Below are 21960 nucleotides of genomic sequence, written 5' to 3' on the forward strand. Positions count from 1 at the left end.
TGGGACTCCTCTTCCCCTATGTCTGGGACCCCCTCCCCTGCACTAATGTCTGTGACCCACCCCCCACCAATATATGACCCCTTCACCTCCCACCCCCAAAGTGTGTGACAAACCTTGCCTTCCCACGCTCCCTGCCGGTGTCTGTTACTCACGATGTGCTTTAAAAAAACAGCACTTTGCTTTAAACAAATCCCTAAGATGACATGCTCAAAGAGTCAAGATCTGAAGGAATAAAAGCCGACTACTACCTTTGTTTGGTCTCCTGGGTCTCCCCGTGCTTGCGGCTCTGAGTGGCTTCCCGTCTTCTCCCAGCCAATTTTGTTCCCACTGATATGGCTGAACATAAACAACAGGAAGACGGTTAGTGATGAGCATCTGCTTCCCACCACACTAGCCATGACAGGGCAGCCTGTACCGAGCCCACAGACTCAGCTTTACGGACCTCGCCTCCCCCAACAAACCACCTCCAGAAAGAGCCCTGTGCTGGGAACCCTTTCTGCCTGCTCAGTTGGGCAGTGACACCACTCTCCAGAAGAGAAAACATGGAGCACCTCACCCAGCACAGGGCCCAAAGAGGACCAGGGATGGCCACAGAGGGGACCAGTACAGCCTTGCCTTGGAGGAGGCTCAGTCGTCATGGAGAAAACAGGATAAAACAATCCCACTGAACTGACAGCTATCAGGCAGGGGAGGACTAAATGTTATGTGGATCAAGTGTTACTCATAATTCATACAGACATGCAAGCTACGAGGTGCCGAGAGACTACACATGGTAGGGCGCCTGGCCTATTCTCGGAGAGGCCGCAGGAGCGCAGGCGAGGGTGACTCATCAGGCAAGGCAGAGGTGAGTTCAGAAGACAGACGGACAGCATAATCTTATTTGGGGAATGGCTTCAAGTGACAAAGCAGTAACAAGTAGGCTGTGGAAAGGAATGGGGAAGAGCGCGGAGGGGCTCATAGGCCAGAATGAGCTGTATCAATCAGCAGCTTGAAAACACTATAGGTTGTGACCTAAGTTAGCAGCTCAGGAAAACAATTCAGTGGGCTTAACCAGTATTCTTTAAAGATTTTTATTTATTTATTTGGGGCGGGGGGAGCAGGGGGAGAGAGAGCATAAGCAGGGGGAGGGGCAGAGGGACAAGCAGACTCCCCGTTGAGCCAGGAAACCAATGTGGGATTCGATCTCAGGATCCCAGGATCATGACCTGAGGCAAAGACAGATGCTTACCCAACTGAGCCACCCAGGCACCCCTAACCAGCATTTTTTAAGGCATTTTAAAATGGGACAGAATGCAGTAAATGTGGGACACAGGGCATATCTTACATATATTTTTTTCACTCGTTACCATAAACCACAACACAAAAGGAAGTTTACTGTGGTCCCAAAGCGCGATCCTGGAGGGAGCTGGAACCTGGAGACGCCTGAGGCACAGCCCCACAGATGGGAGCCTTCCGTCATCCTGCCCCACACCAAAACCAGCTTCTAAAACCAGTGCTGGCCACAAGGCCTGCCAGGGAAGAGCACTGTTACTTGACTTGCCTTTCTAACTGACCCCACGGGACAGATGGAGATTCGTTAAGACCCACTAATTCTCCAGGGACGCTTGGGCAGCTCAGTCAGTTAAGCATCCGACTTTTGATTTTGGCTCAAGTCATGACCTCAGGGTCCTGGGATCAAGCCCTGCATCGGCTCTGCGGTCAGCAGGGAGTCAGCAGGGTGTCTGCTTGTCCCTCTGCCCCTCCTTGCTGCTCATGGGGGCGTTCTCAGTCTCTCTCTCTCAAGCAAATAAATAAATCTTAAAAAAAAAAAAAAAAAAAAGACCCACTAGTTTTCCTATCTTCCAACTGATTTCATTTCAGTTGTTACCAAAACAAAACAAACCAAAATAAAACAAAAAAATGCAAACAGGAGAGCCGAGGAGCAGACTGCCTGTCGTAAACCAAGAGTCACGCCCTGTGTTGTTCCTCTCAGAGCCTGCTGGGCTCCTCAATCCCAGCCATGGGACGGGGCATCCACACAGGTGCCCGGAGTCCAGGTTCCTGGTCATCAGCGAGGACACAGACAGCACTGCTCTGTCCAAGTCTGCTCCTCTTCTGTGCCCTCTCAGCCCACAGCTCTGCAAAACCAGAAGGAGCCCTAGTGATGAGAAGGGGTCCAAGAGCCCGACGATCATTCTGTTTAAACTCAAGGCAAAGGCAGGGCTCGGGACGCAAGCCGGCAAGCCTGACACTGGAGCGGAGACAGAGGGGACGGTCCCACCACACACGTGGTACAGCGTGTGCATTCCAAGCCCTGGGAAGGAAAGGTTGGCAGCACTGAAGTGGTCGAGAACGTGGCACAAACAGATGCTTACGTACTTTTTCACTAAAAAGTCAGTGACCTTTATTTACTGAAACTTTGTAACAAATTACTTAAATGCTTACAAGTTTTATAAAGAAATAAAACATCTATTAATTACAATTTTAAACAATTAGGTATAACATACCTATAAAAAAAAAATGCACGAGTTACAAGTGAACAGCTCAATGGATGTCCACAATCTGAGCGCACACGTGAGCAGCCGAACTGAGATGGGGCTGATGTGCCAGGAGGCCCCTCCTTGCCCCGCTCCAGACTTCCTCCCCGAGGACAATGGCTGCTACACTTCTAACAGCAAACATGGCCTTTCCTGGGCTTTGAGAGCCATGGAAATGGAACTGTGCAACTGTGCACCTCCTGTGCCCAGTGGTTTGGGCTCAACCATCCTCCTGCCCGCCCTGCTGGTTCAGCCTCACTGTGGACACGTTCCAGGGAGAGCACGCCGCCGTCAGGTCTACAGCCCAGGCCGCAGAAGACCCCGGGAGCTCCCGCCCTTGACACACTGGGTCTCCTGTGGAGCCCACCTCAGCCTTTCTCAGGATGTGGTGACCCCCATGTGGTCTGGTCTGCGTTTCCCTGATGATGATGGAGATGAGACCTCTCCATGTGTGACATCTTCTCTCGAAGAGAGATTTGCCTGTACAAATAATCCGCATGCTTTCTCCATTGCAGAAAATGTGCAAAATGTTCTTCTCACAGACTTCTAGGAAGTCCCATGTTCTGGATACAAGTCCTTGGTGAGGCAGAGGGACCTCGCACTCCTGTGGACTTCCAGCCCCTCTTCGTGACGGACAAGTTCTCGTGTGTGACACCTCGATCTGCAGGCCACAGCAGCAACGTCATCTTAGTGCAGGCTTCCCTACCCACCCCGTCTCTGCGATTCTCACGGGTGTTTCCCTTGTGGCATGTGTCATACCAGCACTGAATTACTGTCCATCTTCATCACTCAATTATACATTCCATGAAAATAAGCACTCGCAGCCACCGCCGAGCAGGAGCCCAGTGGCTAAAGGAATGAATCACATAACTGCAGTCTAAAGGTATATGGTGAGGACGGCATAAACCTGACTTCCCCTCCATGCATCACAAAGCTCAACTCGGGGATTTGTTACCCATGCAGCCCTGTAAGCACACGAACCTCACGATGGGCCCACACCAGCGAGCGCCTGGGCAGAGCGGCGGGCGGGGAGATCGTGCCCACCGAAGATCGCACAGAACCTACATTACAAACACTGGTTTTGTTATGTACGGATCGTTACCAAGCTAATAGTAATGTCATAATCTAGACGACCTCACAGCCTCCTAATAATCATACTATAAACCCTGAAATTCTGCCTGAAAAGCATCTTGACAACAGTTTCTCTAAGGTCCCAAGTCACTTTACAACTTGAAACAAGCCACTGGCATTGGACAGATGGCTTGCTTTGAAGAACATGCAATTGGGTTTCACTCCCCACAACTGCTCAGAACGGCACCGCTCTGGAGAGACCTGCTGGGATGCACACAGGCCACAGGAAGCCTGCATGCTCATGCCAAGTCCTGCTGACAAGAGTCAGGCTCAGGGAGAAGAGACCCACGTATGGCAGAGGGGCTGCGCGGAACTACAGCAGGTCGCCAACATACCTAGCACGGTGGCAAGGACAAGGGCCAGCACCACACCACCGGGCTCTGTGGGCTTCCCTTTGTGGCGGGACACTTGGGACTACTGTGCACCAAAGCTGGTGGGAGACAGCAAAGTGCCCTTCCCACTGCGCTCCCTCCTACAAGCAGGTCTAGTCGACAGGGTGGGGGTGCTGGGGTGCGTGTGCACCATGGGTGAGGTGCCCCCACTGCACCGTTACAGGCTGCCCTGATGGGGCACTGACCACGAGCTGACTTGTCAACGGCAAAGAAAGAGCAAAGGCAAATGAAACCAGATGGGAAGCAACAAAACAGGAGAGAAAGGTAGATCAAATGCCCAGTAGAAACATCCAGTGTGCACGGGAAGTCACAGATGTGGTCACCAAGTGCAACTGGCCTGTGACAAGGTGCGTAGTACATTTTCATGTCTGTGTGCTCGCCGGCTCGGGGTGGAAGGAGCCTGGACGCGCACCTGTCCCTGCCCCAGACCTGCAGAGCTCTGAGGAGGCCTGAGGCCAGAGGCGCCCACCACAGAGCACGGAAGGCGGAGCTCCGGGACGGGAGAGCTGGGAGTCGTACCCACGACACTGCTGCAGGCACAGTCTCCTCATGCTCCGATTTAAGCTAATGTCACACGTTCAGGTTTTCTCACAGGAAGCTGGGAACAGAGGAAGTGGTGATTCAATTCCTACGCAGCAGTGATGGGGCTGGCGTCCATGTGCGCCCCTCACGCATGTGCCAGGACTCCTCACACCTCTCGGCCCATGAGGGAGGGCTCAGACACCCAACAGAGGCAGACGAGCTCCACACAAAATGCCAATCCAGGTCTTCGCACGTCCAGGACACAGGCAGACCCCCTTCTGCGATGGCACAGAGGATTATTAAATTTTACCAACACAGAAAGGTACCTCAGAATGGTTTTTATGAGGAGACAGAAGGTACGCTACCCTGTGAAGCAGCTGCTTGTCCGGCACAACACAGCATGTAAGGCTCTGGAAGGAAGAACCTGCAGCCATATTCAGCCTGTCCAGGGCCGGGAGCCATAGGGCAGGGGAAGACGTGGTTCTCGCTGTCTTTGGGAGAGGAGCCTCAGAGGACACAGGGTAGAAGACGAACAGCCCAACGGCACTACCACTTCGTGGCAAAAAGTGCACTGGAAGCACATCCCAGGGGTCACTGGATCCTCTGGCGTCTCACTGACGTGGACTCGGTGCTCTGACACCACAGGGACACTGTCTACTGCTTACTGTGCTTATGCTTTGGCTGCTGTAGTTCACAAACAACCCAGACACTTCGCATCCACGCCCGGCCCAGCGGGCTCCAGGCCACACAACCAGGCATGACCTGCCACGGGAGGCTGCGTCCCGAGTCCCCACACTGGTGCACAGGGCCCCAGGCACCGACGGGTATCTTCCACAGCCCAGATCCGGTCCCATGGGGTCCACAGCAGGCTGGCAAAGCTCACCCAACAGATGCTGCTTTGACCTGGTGCCGCACCCATGTGCACAGGAACACGAAACAGCAATTCACACCACGACCCCACAAAGCACACAGAAATTACGTTCATGTTCGCACCCGACAGAAGAATCTATGAAAATAGGGTAAGATTAACACTCCACAAGGATTCAACTGTACTTCCAAATTCAACCAAATAGGATTACGAAGATGTGACAAAGGCCAGGAAGGAAGGAACACAAGTGCATTAGTTTTTGTAAAGATTTGCACAAAGAACAGAGCTAAAGTACATGCTAACGATACCCTAAGAAAGCAGGAGAGAAAGTACGCAGATGGAAAGCAGTACACTTCTTTCGTCACTTGAAAATGATGGTCAGGGGTCTGGCATAACCGCTGTAGGCACCAGCCTCCGTCCTCCCACAGACGCAGGGCCACAGCAAGAGAAAGCTGCGAGTCCGCAGCCAGAGGTGGCGGCAAAGCCAGGACAGCCTCACCGGTGGCCATGCCCGGTGGAGATGCCCGACACCACAGCCTGCACAGCAGCCTCTGCAGCTCCAGGACTCAGAGCGGCAGAGTCATCGGGGACCCGTGAGAGCAACAGCCCCGGACTCCCAGTGCAGCTCCAGGGCCAAGATGCCGCTAAGGCGTTAAAGCGCGGCCGGGCAGGGTGGGGGGGTGGTTGGGGCAGGCCTCCGGGCACGCCCGGCATCTCACACACGCAAGTGTGCGGTGCATGTGCCACCATGTGAAACTCCGCGGCAGCCAGGAGGCACGTTCCCGCCTCAGGACTCTGGAGACAGCTCTCCCCACTGTCCGCGTTCAGGGCACAGAGCACATCTCACGCTCACCTCGGGGCAGGGAGCTGCGCCCCGGGGAACATGCCAGGAAAGCCAAAATCTTGCATCTACTGAACTTTATCTTTAAAAATATACATTTGCCAACTTTATGTTTCATAAAAATGTACTCTGTTACGTTTTAACATTCTTTTTTTTTTTAAGTGAGGGTGAACATTCTTTTATGCTTTCTGACCATCTGTGTTTCTTCTGTGAACTGCACATTTACGTTCTTTGCTACTTAAAATACTTGACTTTTCCATTTGTAGGATGCTTTGGGGGAGGGGACAGGTCAATTCACTTTCATTCAGTAGTGGTCCTGCCACCTACCAGCACCATCCTTTAAAAACATGCCACCATCACAGGCCACCCCAGCCTGACCCCACGCCTGGTCTGTGCTGCCTGCTCCCGCACTCACGGTGCATGGCAAGCACTCAGGTGGCACCTGGCTCAGTGCACTTCCTTCCCTCAAGACCATCCTGAGAGCAGATGTAGGTCCAGAGCTCCCGATTTAAGTCCAAACCAAAGGTAAAGCAGGTCACGACTTCTGCTCCAAATGAGTTTTTGAGCCAGCAGGGTGACACTCTGTCCTGCACACGGCAAGTGCACACCCACGGCACCCTCGGCAGGCTGGAGTCCTCAACCGGGAAACCCAGGAACACGGGCCCGGGATGTCACGAGGGCTGACCCCAGGTCCTACTCTGCCTGGCATAAGGCCCCAAAGCCTCTCCCTTCCCTCCCTCCTCTGTTTTAACACATCTGTTGATCATGATAAATGGGGATTCGAGAACACTAAAGTGTTGATAGGCCCACAAGGCTACCCAATGTCTGGATTCGAGACTGGGGGTGCTCGGCCCTCTTCACTACACTTCACGTCACCCCACATGTGAGCCCACCTTCCAGCAGGAACTCCAGAGAGCCCCGTGAAAATGCCAAGACGGGGCAGAGCCAGAGAGGCGACGAGGTCTGAGCCTTTGGGAACAGGGCAGAGCGGAGGGCACACAAGAGAAGCAAGGGGCCCTCAGCAATTACCACCCCCACAGGGCAGCTGGCCAAGCTAGGTGGGGGAGCCCCGCAGGCAGCTCAGGGCCTGGGCACACAGCATACCCCCTTAGCTTTCGCCTTGCTCCCAGGTGTCTGGGAAGAGCATCTCTCACTAGACCAAATGTGTGCTACACAAACATCTTCATCACGCTGGCCCAAGGGCGATTTTTAACCGAGAACACTCAGTGCCTTTGAATTCCAGAGGGAAGAGCTTCTGAGACATAACCAGCTGTTCTCGTTTGCACACACATGAGACCGGGCCCCAGCCCAGAGAGTCACACTCAGTAGATCTTCACTATACTCCCTTTCCAGAAGATTAACTCGGAAGCGTAAATACAAAGGTACAATTTGTTATTCACCTCGGGATTTTAGAATTGTGAGACCGCGATAAGCATTTATACACAGAGTTATGCTCTGCTACTCCACGGAGCACACAGTCCGTGCATGGCAGGAAAGCCCTCCGTAACTGCCACCCGAGGTCAGCAGACACTCGGCACCCACTCCACAGATGAGGAGAGGGAACATCTGGCCTCAGGCTTCACCCCCAGTGAGAATTTGCAGAAGACGAGAAACCATCTCCATCGATGGAGCGCCAAGGGACCCCGGCCATCCAGCCACCAGCCGGAGAGCAATGAGGGAGAGACGCAGCAGTACGGTAGGCCCTTGCTTTCCACCATTTCTTTCCTGTTTGTGAATCAGGTTTCTTAAAACATAACGGTATTTGAGAGGAGGAGGAAAACAGTGCATTTAAGTCTTTCTTGTTCAGATTCTAACAAATTATGTATTTGAAAATTCATTTACTCAGGGACACACATTTAAAATACTCCTCTCCGGCAAAAGTTCCAACCTGGATTGCAGCTTTCTCTGGCTCTGGTCAGGTGAACGGCTCGATTTCAGAAACAGTCTACAAGCTGCTGAGCTGCTAGACTCAATTCAGGAGAGACGGAAATTCAGAGTTGCCCTCGATCCAGAAGCCAAGACTGAAAGCCACCAGCGTCTACCTTAAAATGCTTTCCAGGGGTGGAACTGCGGTCTCACAGCCCAGTGGAGAGTAAGGGTCAGGAGCACTTGACCAGATAACTTCACCACCTCTAAGGGTCACACAAACCGATTTTCCCAAAACTCCACCCCAGCAGAGAAGCGGCCCAAGGCTGCAGCTGGAACAGTGAGGATTTTCAGCCTGGGAAGCCCTGAGGAGGCATCTAACCTCCACTCCTCCATCTCCAAGAAGCCCTAGTCTATGCACAGTGACGTCACCTTCCTACAACAAATGACACCTCTGCACATAACTCTCGGCCTTGGGAGGATGGAAGGTGGCTTCCCAGAAGACCGAGCCACCCGACGGGCCTCGTGCAGCCAATACAAATGAGGGAAGTACCAGCTACACCTCGCCCCACTCACTTTGCAGCTGCTCCACCGCCTTCATCGTTGTCGGAAGACGACGATGTCGAAGACCCTGGAAAGTACGCTGAATCCACGTGGTTGGGGCTGCCGCCCGGAGCTGGGTGGATCGGGGACGACCGTTCGTACAGTGGGGTATGCTTTCCTTCGTGAGGAATGTTGCTATAGGTGCTGTGCTCTGTCAGACTCTTTCCACTCGTTTCCAAAGTGAGTGCCGGCTCAGCGAGGCTGTACGGGTGTGGACCCTGCCCCGCAGCACCTGGGCTGGGCACCTGTGGGGCCTGGAACAGAGGGCAGAGGTCATGCATGCACTGGCGGCCTGCAGGGCCTGGCTGCCATTAGCACTGCCTGGTCTTGGCTACGTTTTAACTTAAGAAACACCAGCACTTGCTTCACATGTCAGCTCAACAGCTGAAGAAATTATTTCAGCTTCCGCTAAAATCAGATACACATGGAGCTGTCAAGGCCAGCGCCCCCGAGGCAGGCAGACCAGCTGCGGGAGGGAGTGGACGGTCTTACCACAGGTTTTGCTTGCAGAGGGGTCTGCGGAATGTTGAGCATCTGGGGGGGGACATACGGTGGCACGATCCCAGGCATTCCAAACGGATTTGGTCTGGCTGTTTCGTCGACAAGGAAAGAAAGCGGTACACCGGTTAGCAGAGGACATGCCCCGGGACACCACAGTGGCTAGCACATGCCCCCACCTGCCCTGTCCCCCCACTCAGGTTACAATACACCACCAATCCCCACCTTCAGAAATTCATGGTTCACATGAAAAAAATATTTCATTTTATGGTGATCAACTTTATAGAGTGGAGCTAAGATTTTAACTTATAGGCATCTGGGTCACCCTCTCTCTGCCCCTGCCGGCCTCTCAAAGCCCCAAGACTAAAGGCGCTGAAGGGACAAAGCAGAAACAGACAATTCCCCTCACGTAAGTGAGGCCATGAATCTTCCTATTGAGACTAAAATTCAGTTCTTGGCTATTAAATAGAAACAGTGAAATGTGGAAGTTACTGCTGGTACCTTTCGGTTTTCCACTGCTAAGCAAAACCACAATGGGGTTGCACGTACTAATGTGTGTTATGGGGCCAGCAACCTGGAATTCTGTGCTCTTAGAACGTAACTCTAGAAACCTGCTCTGACGCACACTGCACTGGCTCCGCTGCCCCCGTGTGGAGAGGAGGCTGGAACAGAAGTGTGTGGTGGAGAAGCAGCTGTGGACACACGTCAGGACCAGGCTAAGTGCTAAGACGGCACGCAGAGCCATCAGCTCAGCCCGAGGACCCGTAAACCTGCACGCCCAAGACCTTGGTGCCATCACCTGGCACGACATGTGGTGACCGACACGTGGTGATGAGGACTGTAGCCTCAACATCAGAACACTTCCAAATACCACGAACTAGTTACTAATGCAATAAAAATGGGAAGGAGATCCTTTGCGGCTTTGCTCCCCCACTGAACAGTCAGGTATGGGGCACCTGCGAGGTGAGGCCCTAAGGCCAGGCCTGGGCACCTGAGCCCCAATGTTCTCAGGACCCAGATGGTGGGAACAGAGAGCAGACACGGGGGCCACTGAGCTACACGATCTCCTTAGGCTTCTTTGAGAAACTGAACAAAAGCAAGTCTAGAGACCCCTGAACACCAACATCCTTTAACCAAGAAGGGTGTTCCTCCAACTTCAGAATCTGGGTGACACGAGGCCAAACAAGGAGCCCACAAACCACCACCTCTCACCCCACCAACTTGCCAAGATAAACACATTTAAATAAAAAAAATAATAAAGCACCCCAAAACCCAACCCCCCCCCCATTCTCTGAAAGAAAATTCCCACTCACATGTAACCTGAGCTCCCAGAGCCACCTGGTGGAGCCAGGACGGAGGGGCTGTGGCTCACTTCTCCCCACCCAACGAGGACCCATGTGCCTGGAAGCCACAGCCCACTGCAAGAGCCTGTCTCCAAGTGCCTGGCACACGGCCTGCACCGAGAAGAAGCTGAGGACATGACTTCCACAACCATGGGGTTAGCAGCTGGGAATGATGACACTGGCACATATGCACGTGCATTTGCATGCTCACCCCACATACACATGCATGCTCACCACACACCTACAATATACACTCACACACATGCACACTGACCACACATACACATGCATATAAACACACGTTCACTACATTCACCACTCACCCCACATACACACATGCTCATTTACCACATACACGTGCATGTTTACAGGCATGCATTCATGACACACACGCACATTCCCTGCACCTACAAACTCACCCTCACGCGCACATGTTCACCTCATACATGCACTCACCCACATACACACATGCACATTTATTGTACACGTGTGTGCATTCACCCCAAATATACACGCACACATGTTCACCACACATACACATAAACACACCCCACATACATACACACATGTATGCACATGCAAACACATAGGGAAACACTCCTGATCAAACAGTTCTGACCTAGGAGATCAGAACCTCCGAGTCTGAGATGTAAGACACTGTTACCGGTTAAGCTCCTTCTCAGGAGATTCTGAACTGTGGCCAGAACACTACGAACTGCATTCAAGCTCTAACACTACAATTTAAGTCACCGTGAGAAGTGCAGTTTACAACCTCTTGTGGCTGACCCGCCCCACGTAACAGATTCTGAGTAACCCCACAGAAAGTCAGCCGCTCCAATTAGCAGCATTCAAGGGAAGGGGATCCTTTTGTCTGTTTTTGGCCATTATGTGCTACAAACTTCCTGAAAAGCACAAACTTTCCTTAAAAACAAAAAATAAACTAGAGACTATGGAGTATGAGAAACAAACTGAGGGCTTCAGAGGGGAGAGGGGTGGGGGAACGGGATAGGCTGGTGGTGGGTAGTAAGGAGGGCACGTATTGCATGGTGCACTGGGTGTTATACGCAACTAATGATCATCGAACTTTACATCGGAAACCGGGGATGTACTGTATGGTGACTAACATAATATAATAAAAAAAACATTAAAAAATAGACTATAATTTAAAAGCAAAGATTTCTAAAGTAAGAACATTTTCTAAATCACATTGTAATCACTGACCTCAAGTAAACCTTTGAGAACCTACAAAGCTAGTTACTAATCTATCAGAACCTAGTCCAGTAAGTGAATTAATCTGTCTACACTTCTGTGAAGGCTGGAGGATGGCCCAATGAGCCAGACCTGTCTCTGGATGCCCCGTGCCTCCCTGTGTACCAGTTCTGGTTGTTAACACCCTCGAGCCACTGAGCAGAGCACTGTCTGCTGTGTGACAAGACCATCTTTCTTGGGACTGACCCCGGGTCACACGTGAAGATTAACACCACCAGCTTGTCACCCTCCTCCTTTCGCAGACACTCTACTAAGAGAGAAAGGCTGTTGTCAGCAGATTACGAGACGGAGACAGACAAGTGGAAACTGTTTAATTACTGTATGAAAAATATTTTCACAATTAAAAAAATTTTCAAAGACTTCTTTGTGAATGATGAGAAAAGCACACGCACGGCAGCCTGACAGCTATGCTGTGAGCGGTGCTGCGGGCGAGACACTGCCCAGCACCCACTGTCCCAGTTACCCACTGTGCCCCCGTGGAGCTGCTCAGCTGTTCCCTGAAGAGAGGACACATCTTAACAAAGAATGGTGTTGACCAAGAAGTTCTGCTGAGAACCAGTCGGCCTACCCACACCCTGGCCCGCTGAGGACAGACTCATCTACCAACAGGCATGTCGCTGCAGAGACGTGAGGCCAACCAAAACAAACGAGCAAAAAAGTTACAAACTCTTAAAATTCTCTAATGCCCATGGATGCGTGATTTTCAAGTGTTGTACAAAAAAGATAGCTTTGATGATTCAGATTCAAAGAATAAGTCGATATGTTCCCTACCACCAATACTAATCTTCAACACCTACAAAAAAAGATCAAATTTTCCAATGATGTTAACCGTATTGAAATGGATGTATTTACTCAGCACTGATATTCTACAGAAGTTAAGACAGAAAGCCACATGAAGAATTTTGTGTAACCTATTTCCATGGTCTTCCAGATGAGTAGCTTCCGGGAGGCAGGCCACGGGCCAGAGACCATGAGGGCAAAGGCAAGAAGAGAGGAAGTCGGCCAACTCTGAGGGGCTGAACCCAGTCGCTTTCCAGGAACACCAGCTCCCAGGGGCTCCAAGTTGGGACATACAGTCGGGCCCCCCGAGAGGAGCCAGAGACCGCCATCTGGAGAGAAGCATCGGCAGGCCAAGTGCAGGGCTGAGAATCAAGCACGTAGGCACCTGAACGAACCATGGACCCCGGGGAAGCACACTCAGGCCAGCAGGAGCAAGAACTGCGGGAACTACAGCAGCGCACCACGTCGCGGGCAGCCTTCCTGATTATGGGGCTGCGGGCACAGAGCATCCCATGGTCAGGAGCCAGCCGGCTGCTCCCCCAATGCCTCTGCCACCACGAAGTCTGGGCAGCGCACGTGGACCTCACAGTCCAGCGTCACTCAAGCCCACGTCGCGCCTAAGTCTTCAAGAGCAGCAGTCTCACAGTGACGGATGCATCCCGAGTTGTATCCAAATCCGCCCCGCTCCCCGCTCACTCACTCGGAGCTGGAACAGCGGTGTTCCACAGCAAAGGATGCCGTGCACACGGGCTGGTGGAGATGGGGAGCAGGAAGGAGCGCCAACGCCTCACTTGGCTGCCCACATGGCTTCATGAGCCCAAGAGAACAAACCAGTCTCTGTCCGCTGTGAACTTCAGAAATGCACAACCTGCAGGGACAGTCCCTGCCAACTGAGGTGGCCGTGCCCTTCTGTCACCATGCCCTGAGGAACCGTGACAGAGCTGATGATGAGCTGGTCATCTCTCAAAGACACACCTTGTCGAATGGCTGCCAAGTTCCCCCAAAATGACTGTTGTCCAGGTTTTTTTTTTTTTTTAATGACCTTTCAAAAAGCCATGAGACCAGACAGACTGTATCACTTCATAGTACAAGGACTAAAATAAACTCACAAAAATCTGAATGAAAGGTCATGGGAACAGATGTCGAGCCTGAGGATGATGCTTGGGAATCGAGAGGGAGGGAGATGAGGCTGACTTTCTGCTCCACATGAGAGTGCCGTGGCTTCTCTCCGGCAGAGCTGACGCTGTCGGACCCTGGGGGCTGACATCTCTACCATGTGCACCAGCTTCAGATAAAAATGGGAACAGACAGACACACAAACATATCTCCAAAAGCAGAAAAAGCAGAATAACACGTACGACACGCCTCTGATGAAAAGTGAGACCACCACCAATTGATTATTCCACACATACGAGGTAAGAAGACACAGAAATCCGTGCGAGGGGACAGATGTGACCAGAAAAGCCTAATATATTTCTTTAAAAAAAGACGTGAAACAAACATCACCATTTGCTGACCCTGTTCCGAGGGTCACTCGTGACACTGCCCCCTGTACTGACAGTTACGTTTAGTTTTTCCACAATAAAAAAGCTTAAGCAAAAACCATGGAAATGGTGGCTTTAGTGAGCAGAACTGTAACGCTGAACACCACATCAACTTTAAATGCCAAATTTCAAGAACTTACTAGTAATGTACGACAGCAGCATAACGTGGAATATCTCATGACACCGAAAATACATAAAGCTATCACTGTAAGAGCCAAACACCGGAAACACCCCAGACGTGAGCACAGGCGCAGCCAGGACGACGCAGCACCTACACCGCGGGCCTGAGGAAACCACGAGAGGGCGAGGATGTGACGAGCCTCAGCCGTGCGCGGCCGAGTGGGAGCGGGCAGGTTGTCTGCAGCGTGTGCCCCCGTCCCGCTGTGCTCCCGCGGAGGTAGCACCGGACAGGGCAGGACGGAGCAGCACAGGCAGCGCTGGGTCCTCACTTGCACTCACTCCTTGGCACACACGAACCTGCCATCACCCTCTGCGTCCGCACGGTCCTTCCTGGGCGACCCTGCTTTCCTGGAGAAGGACTGCCTGCCTCATCAGCTGACGCAGCCTTGCAGGAGCTACGTCCTTCTTCCCAGACTGTCTCTACTTCTGGGGTGACATCTGCTGACCATGCCCTGACAGGCTGGGAGGCACGCTGTGGGGAGGCAGAGCCGTATTCCCAAAGAGACTGTTAACCCAAAAGGCCCAGCAACAGTCGATGGGACAGTCTGGTGACACGAGCTAAGTGGGCCGTGTGGCCACAGGTCCTCCCCTTCAGTCACCAGAAAGGGACGCCTGCCAGCACAGCCACAGCCCAGAATCAGGGCCCACCGACCAGCCCTCATCTCTCCTCGAGTTTACACCTGCGCCCTCCTGAGCCATGGCCCCAGGAGCTGGGTCCAGAATGCCAACAACAGGGTCCTACTCCTTCCAGGGGAGACAGCAGTCAGATATACTCTCCTATGACCGGGTCTGACAGAAGGGGACCAGTGAGGATGCAGGCACCCAGGGGCCCCTTCCTGTGGTCGCTGTCAGTCTGGTCCTGGCTTCCTGGGGGCGGCTCCCATCCCCACGCAACCCCATGTACAGCTCTGCTCCTGCAGGCTCCTCCCCTGGCCTCCATGCTCTGGGGCCCAGCGCGTTGTGAAACCCTCCGAGCTCTCTCTCTGACTGCCCTGCCGAAGTCCCCACATGTGCCAGGAGCCTCCAGACCCCCACTTCTGACAGTGCAAGCCCAGTCAATGCCCTCCCGTTTCAAGCCCTTCCCTTTACGAAAGCCACGAGGTAGGCTGCCACCCCCCCCGCCATCCCACCCTGTTCAGTGCCTGTCGGGCCAGCAGCAGCTGCAGCGCTAGGAACTGTTTCTCCTCAGAGTCCCTGCACCTTGCTAAGGACCGTGCAGCCACATGCACCTGGGAGCCACAGGAGCCACAGAAGGCCCCTCCTCACCTCTGATGACAAACGTTCCTGCCACACTCCTTGGCACACATGAACCTGCCATCACCCTCTGCATCCGCACGGTCCTGCCTGGGCGACCTGGCTCCTGGCTCTACCTCCTCTCCCTGACCCGAGCCACTCCATACACAGAAACCCCCCCAGGGAAGCCTACCTACTTCCACATCTCCAATTAGCACTTGGGGTACAGGCATGATAAAGGAAAGGGGACCACTGACACAGAATTCAGGGAGCTGGCTGACAGGGGAAACTGATGGGGAGGCGGGGTAAGGGCTACTGGTCATGTTCCACTGAGACTGGTTTCATGAACTGTACACAGGCTATTGGTCATGTTCCACGCACATTGGGTGTGCAACAGTTAGAAAGTAACAACTTTTAACACTATATAAATCCTTCAATGAACTTTCACAGCCCCTAGAGGAAGTCTGAAGCCTCAGGCTGTGTTTGGATGGTGCCCGGTGCCCACTGCCCACTGCCCACAGACGCATGGGCACCCCCCCTTTCCCTGCATCCTGGGCTCCAGCCACTGCCTTCCGCTCCTTCCACACCCAGTGCCGCCACCTCGGGGTCTCCTCCGCGTGGAACAGACTTCCTCCCTGTCATCATCTCACTAAACTCCTGCTCTACCTTCAAGCCTCAGCTCAAACATTAATACAGTCAAGCAGAATTGAGCCCTGACTTAATCAGTAGCAGCTCAGTCTCCCAGTCCTCCTGGAACTGCCTGCTCATGAGCCGTACGAGTCCGCGTCTCATTCATGTGCGAGGTCCAGGACTACACGTCTGCTCCACCACACTGTCCGGAACCCGGCAAGCGCTTGCATGGGCCAGACACATCAAAGTGGTTTCTGGTTTTGTTAATTAATAGATGTTGTTTTCCGAGCAGCTTCAGGTCTATGGAAAACCTAAGCAGAAAGCGGGCCCTGCACTCGTATGCTATGTATTGCAGCGGATGGTCTAATGCGGACACGTGACGATTATGAACTAGAGCCCACAGCTCCCGTCAGGGTTCCTTTCGGTGCTCACTCTGTGGGTCTGGACGAATTTATAAGGACACATATCCACCACATAGTGTCACACAAAATAGTTTCACAGCCCTAAAAATCTTCTGTGCTCTGCCTATATTCATCCCTCCACTGCCTTTCCACTGGCTCCACAGCTGTGCCTTTTCCAGAACGTCCACAGCTGGAATCCTACAGTATAGAGCCTGGAACGGTGGCTTCTCCCAGTGAATGTATCCAAGGTCTTCGTGACTTGATAACCCATTTTTTTAGCACTGAGTAACAGTTCCTCATCTGGACGGACCACAGTTCATTTGTCCATCACCCACTAAAGGATGTCTCGGATGCTTCCAAGTTTCGGCAATGATGGACCACATGGAAAGAGTGTGTTGCGTTTTCTGAGACACCATCACGCTGTCTTCCGCAGTGGCGGTGCTGGTCTGCGGTTCCCCGCAGCGGAGACCGCACGCTCCTGCTGCCCGGCATCCTCACCAGCATCTGGTGTTGTCAGCATTCTGAATGTTGGCCCTTCTGACATGCGTGCAGTGGGAGCTCAGCTACTCTTCACTGAAGAGGCCAGGAAGACAGAGGGTAAGCATCTTCACATTCACTGGGCCTCGGTTTCACTTATGCAGCTTTTTACAAGTACACCAGGGTGAGCTCAAGCCTCCCGCCTCTATTCACAGACCTGAGGTGGGCCTCTGGCAGTCACACACCACTGATACCTTTCCATTCTGACTGGTCTTATGTGCGCCTACATTCAGACTGGGGACTCTGTGAACGTGGGAGACATTATGTGCTGGGACAGAAAGCACAAATTCATAACCATCTCTAGGTCCCCGGTCCCAACAAGGTGCTTCCGACACAATAAATGCTTACAAAATGAATACTAATCTGACCTGTAACTGATTTTAAAAACCCATCCAAAAACAGATCGTTTTTGGGGGTCCACTATGCAAAGACAGTATGGACTGGAATCCATTTTTCACACGCTGTGCAGAGCAGGCCTCCCAGAGGTTAAGCATCTGCCTTCGGCTCAGGTCATGATCTCGGGGTCCTGGGATCAAGCCCCGTGTCAGGCTCCCTGCTCAGTGGGGAGTCTGCTTGTCCCTCTGCCCCTCCCTCCTGCTTGTGCACGCTCTCTCGCTCTCCCAAATACATAAATAAAATCTTAACAAAAAAAAAAGGCAGCTCAAATTTAAAAGCGAATTTAAAGCCCATCTTGCTTCTTCGACATATCGTCAACCCTGTTAACAGCTCAGACCAACGCCAAACGCTCCCTCATACCCTTTTCCACCCTGACCTTCCTGCTTACCTCCTCCTGAGTAAACGTTCTAGTCCCCAGTGCACTACAGTGACTGTTTCAACTACCATGTCACACGAGGACCAGGTGTCACCTCAGACACACAAAGGGCAAAGATGCCCTTCTGGGAGCTCCCCCCCGCCCCCCGGCTCTGTAGCTGTAGACCATTCTTTGCCTTTCCCAGCCACTCTCCCTCTGAGAACAAAGACAGTGTCTACCCTGTGATAAGTGCTCACAGAGCATGTCACATACACCCATCTCCATAACCAGGAAGCCTGAGGCCGGAGACCGTGGGGTCAGGATGTCCACCCCCGGCATCAGACCTTGCCTGACACCTCTCGCAACAGCGTCCACTGGGTGCCCCTGCCACAGGAATAAAGCAACCCACGTGACCTGCCCTGCCACATCTCCCTCTGTCCAGCACAGTGACCCCAAATCACAATCCTCTCATTGTCCCAGTTCAACAGCTTTTCCTGAATCAAGTCACTTAGTCAAATACTTTCCCACGGGGGCATGAAGGTGAGGGTGGCAGATGGGGCCCTGGCTGCCCCAGACCCAACATTCCTGGGGGAGGGGTGGGAGGCAGTGTGCAGAGAATTAAAGCAAGGTGCTGAGACATGACGGCTGGTAGCCGATGGCCTCAGACAGGTGACAGTGAAGCCAGTATCTCAGAAACTGGAGTGTCCCAGGCACAGGAGGTCAGGGATCACTCTTGGCTGCAAGGCACTAAGGCCCCAAGACAGGAGCCGGCATGGCACATCCCTGGCGGGAGCCAGAACCACCTAGACAACGCAGGGCCAAGGCTGCAGGACCAAGCCATGGGGAAAGCAGGGGCACAGCTGAGAGTTTGTCCCAAGCATGATGGGTCTGCACATGCCAAGTAGTTTAAACAGCATGATGGCTGTGGGGGCCAGAGCTGTAGGAAGATGAGCTCCACCCTGTCAGAAGCCCTGACTGTGGGTCCCAGCAGACAGGCCAGTGGAGGAGCCTATAGCCCCACCCTTCTGGGGCACTGGGCAGCCACAGAGACAGGAGCCAGCACTCCTCTGTGACCTGTGGGCCCCCCACGCAAACTGCAGCTCTACGCTTGAGTGAGCTGACGAACGTACCACGTAACGGACAACTGCCTGGGACATTTCAAACCTGGGACTAATCTTCTGAAACCAGTACGCAGTGGCGTTCCCTAACCATACCAGGAACATGGAAGCAAAGAACGATCTCTCAGAGCTTCACAGCTCTGGACCCAAAGAGAGGCAGTCGGACTCAGGGAGAAGTCTGGCATGTAGGCTCCGGGCTTCACAGCCTCCCATGAGAGCACCACCAGGCAGGCTTCAAGCAAACGGCTTATAATTACTTTTACTCCCCAATTTCAAATCTTGGAGTTAAATTTGGTCTTTTGCAAACAAACAAACAAACAAACAAACAAACAAACAACAGGCAGCAAAAGAGAAGACACCCATCTGCTTTTCTGAAGTGGATTTACGAAGGCGTCTGCAGGTCCAGAGGCCTCCCAGCAGAGCACCCCGTGGACGCCTCCTGGCCCACCCCCAACTCCCAGAAGGTCTGTTTGTCCTGCTCCTCAAGAACAAACAAACCTGAAAGGTTAGGGGCCACTGAGGCATCTGCCCAGGAGGCGCGGCTCCACACACTCGTGACAGCTGCGGAAACCTCACTTCGGATGAATAAACCTACAGGACTACTGGGCCCATGCTTCAATCTCTCTGGTGACTGCACGGTCAGCATCCATCACAGAGGCTTGGATTTACTTACCTAAGTAATGTGCTGGGTGAAATGCCATAGGCTTACTAGTCGCTGAGTAATATCCAATTGCTCTCTTAAATCGAATAACTTTGTCATCTGTTCTAGACTGAAATAAACGCAGGAAAACCTTTGTAAATCGCATGCCGCTGGTCCTGTGCATGAACATACTTTCACAATTCAGCACATGTATCATCTACAGCTTTTCAAGTTAGAGAAGAGTTGAGAGTACATTAAAATCTTCCAGGAAAATCAACAAATCAGACTCTAATCCTCTCAGAGTGACATGGGTAACACAGACTGGCACCCCATCAGGAGACCCGGGTCTGCAATGCAGCCCTCAGGAGTCCCGGGCTTCTCCGGGCCACGTCCCTGGTGCTGCCTGGGGGGGAGGGGGGGGTGGTTTCTGTCCCGTCTCCAGCAAGCAGGACAGCAGTTTCAGCTTTCTAGAGAGACATGGGAGGTCACACCAACCTCATGTCCTCTCTTAACCCCAGCCCGCTCACATGCCCTACTTTCCAAAAAAAGGAAGAAGAAATCCCTGACCATCACCTGAAGGGATGGACAAGTCATGTTCACAGTTCCACTCAGCCCACGTGATAGGTCTGTCTTCTCAGGAGAAACGTTATCGATCATGATGGAGAACGTAGGAGCAGCAGACCTCCCAGGTATCTACCTCGAGCGCTCCCGGTGCAGCCGCAAGGGAGGCTGGGAGCCGGCTGAGGGGCCCCTGCCATACCCACCCCCGCTGTGCAGAGTGTTCCGAGCCTGCACTGTACCTGAGAATGCTGGAACACATCTTTAGCTACGGCATCCAAGTCCGAGGGGTCCTGGATGTTGCGGACGTAGTCGGCCACAGCCTTAATCACCACATCGCATGGCGGCAAGACTAGCTGGTGGGCCCGGACCTGAGAAACAAGTGCACAGGTCAGTACATGAGTCCCAAGGCAGGGCCCAGAGGCTTCAGGCCCCATCATGACCCCCTGTGAGTCTTGGTCCCAAGACTCTGGTGCTGAGGCTCAAGCCAAGCTCAGCAAGTACAACTCAGCCACTTCCACCGAGCTAGGTCAGGGAGCGCCTGGCCAGTCCCACATTACTTCTGCAACCTGCTCACCGTCGATCCTGGGCCCAATACCCCGTACCCCACAGCACCAAACACGGCGCGAGAAGCCATGGGCTGCAGACACTTCTGTTCTTCCTATGCCAGCCAACCAGAGGCCGTGCCGGCCGAATGCAGCCCAGGTGCCAGAGCACCAAGAAAGCCAAGTTGGCTCTGAATGGGGAGAAAGTAGGGTCCCTGACTGCCGATGCTGACAGTCATGTCTTGTGAAAGATACACAGAATAAATCTCAGAATATTTCATTGTCCCAGAATAGCTGATCCCACAAGAAGGTAAGTAAACAGATTTTTTTTTTTTTTTAAAGATTTTATTTATTCGAAAGAGACAGAGACAGCCAGCGAGAGAGGGAACACAAGCAGGGGGAGTGGGAGAGGAAGAAGCAGGCTCATAGTGGAGGAGCCCGATGTGGGGCTCGATCCCATAACGCCGGGATCACGCCCTGAGCCGAAGGCAGACGCTTAACCGCTGTGCCACCCAGGCGCCCCAATAAACAGATTTTTTTTAAATGGTTTTATGTTCTTTCATAAAAACTAAAAAACTATGAAAAAAAGATACGATTTCAGCTGTAACTATAGTTTTGCCCTTCTCTTAGAAACAAAGATGAACCGGGCACTAAGTTTGTTTCTAGCAATTAAAAAAAAGTCAAACGACAGCCAGAAATACTCTTTATTTCCCATATAGACACAAAGATCACAAAGATAAAAAACAGGGCACAGACCCCCAAACGCCCCGTGCCTCCAGAGCTGTGTGCTCCTGTCCGCCAGCTCGTGACTGTCCAGGTGGGCAGTGTCGCCACAGGGTCCTCCAGGGCGGACGGGGAGCAGGAGAGCTGGCTTCGGGGATGAGGAGTGAGGAAGGGCCACAAGCCATGGAGTGTGGCGGCCCCCAAACCTGGAAGAGGCAGGAAACACCTTTCCAGAGCTTCCAGAAGGAATGTGACCTTCAGAACGGTAAGATGATAAATCTGAGTTTTTAAGACATACACACACATGCACAAAGACAGAGAAAGACAAAAGGAAAAAACCAGAAAACCTAAGCCTGAGCACAGGAAGTGGAAGAGCCCACCAGAAAACAGACATTTATACTTTCAAGTCACTATCGAGAACATTTTCAGATGCACAGACGACATTCACTCTCTCTTCACAGGAACAACAGG

The 21960-nt window shown here is 52.7% G+C and overlaps 1 protein-coding gene across 3 annotated transcripts in view; it reads right to left on the reverse strand.

Moving 5' to 3' along the window:
- Positions 1-21960, reverse strand: part of FAM120A (family with sequence similarity 120A) — a 93478-nt gene that overhangs the window by 37769 nt on the left and 33749 nt on the right. For all 3 annotated transcript variants that reach the window (XM_040620365.1, XM_040620364.1, XM_040620366.1), the window contains exons 4-8: positions 20464-20592; positions 19697-19793; positions 9232-9329; positions 8713-8993; positions 249-336 (exon numbers count right to left, since the gene is read on the reverse strand). In XM_040620365.1, coding sequence (XP_040476299.1) covers positions 249-336; positions 8713-8993; positions 9232-9329; positions 19697-19793; positions 20464-20592 — 693 coding nt within the window. The remainder of the gene's footprint in view (positions 1-248; positions 337-8712; positions 8994-9231; positions 9330-19696; positions 19794-20463; positions 20593-21960) is intronic.

Source organism: Ursus maritimus, unplaced genomic scaffold (assembly GCF_017311325.1).
Source record: "Ursus maritimus isolate PB19 unplaced genomic scaffold, ASM1731132v1 scaffold_34, whole genome shotgun sequence".
Lineage (NCBI taxonomy): Eukaryota > Metazoa > Chordata > Mammalia > Carnivora > Ursidae > Ursus > Ursus maritimus.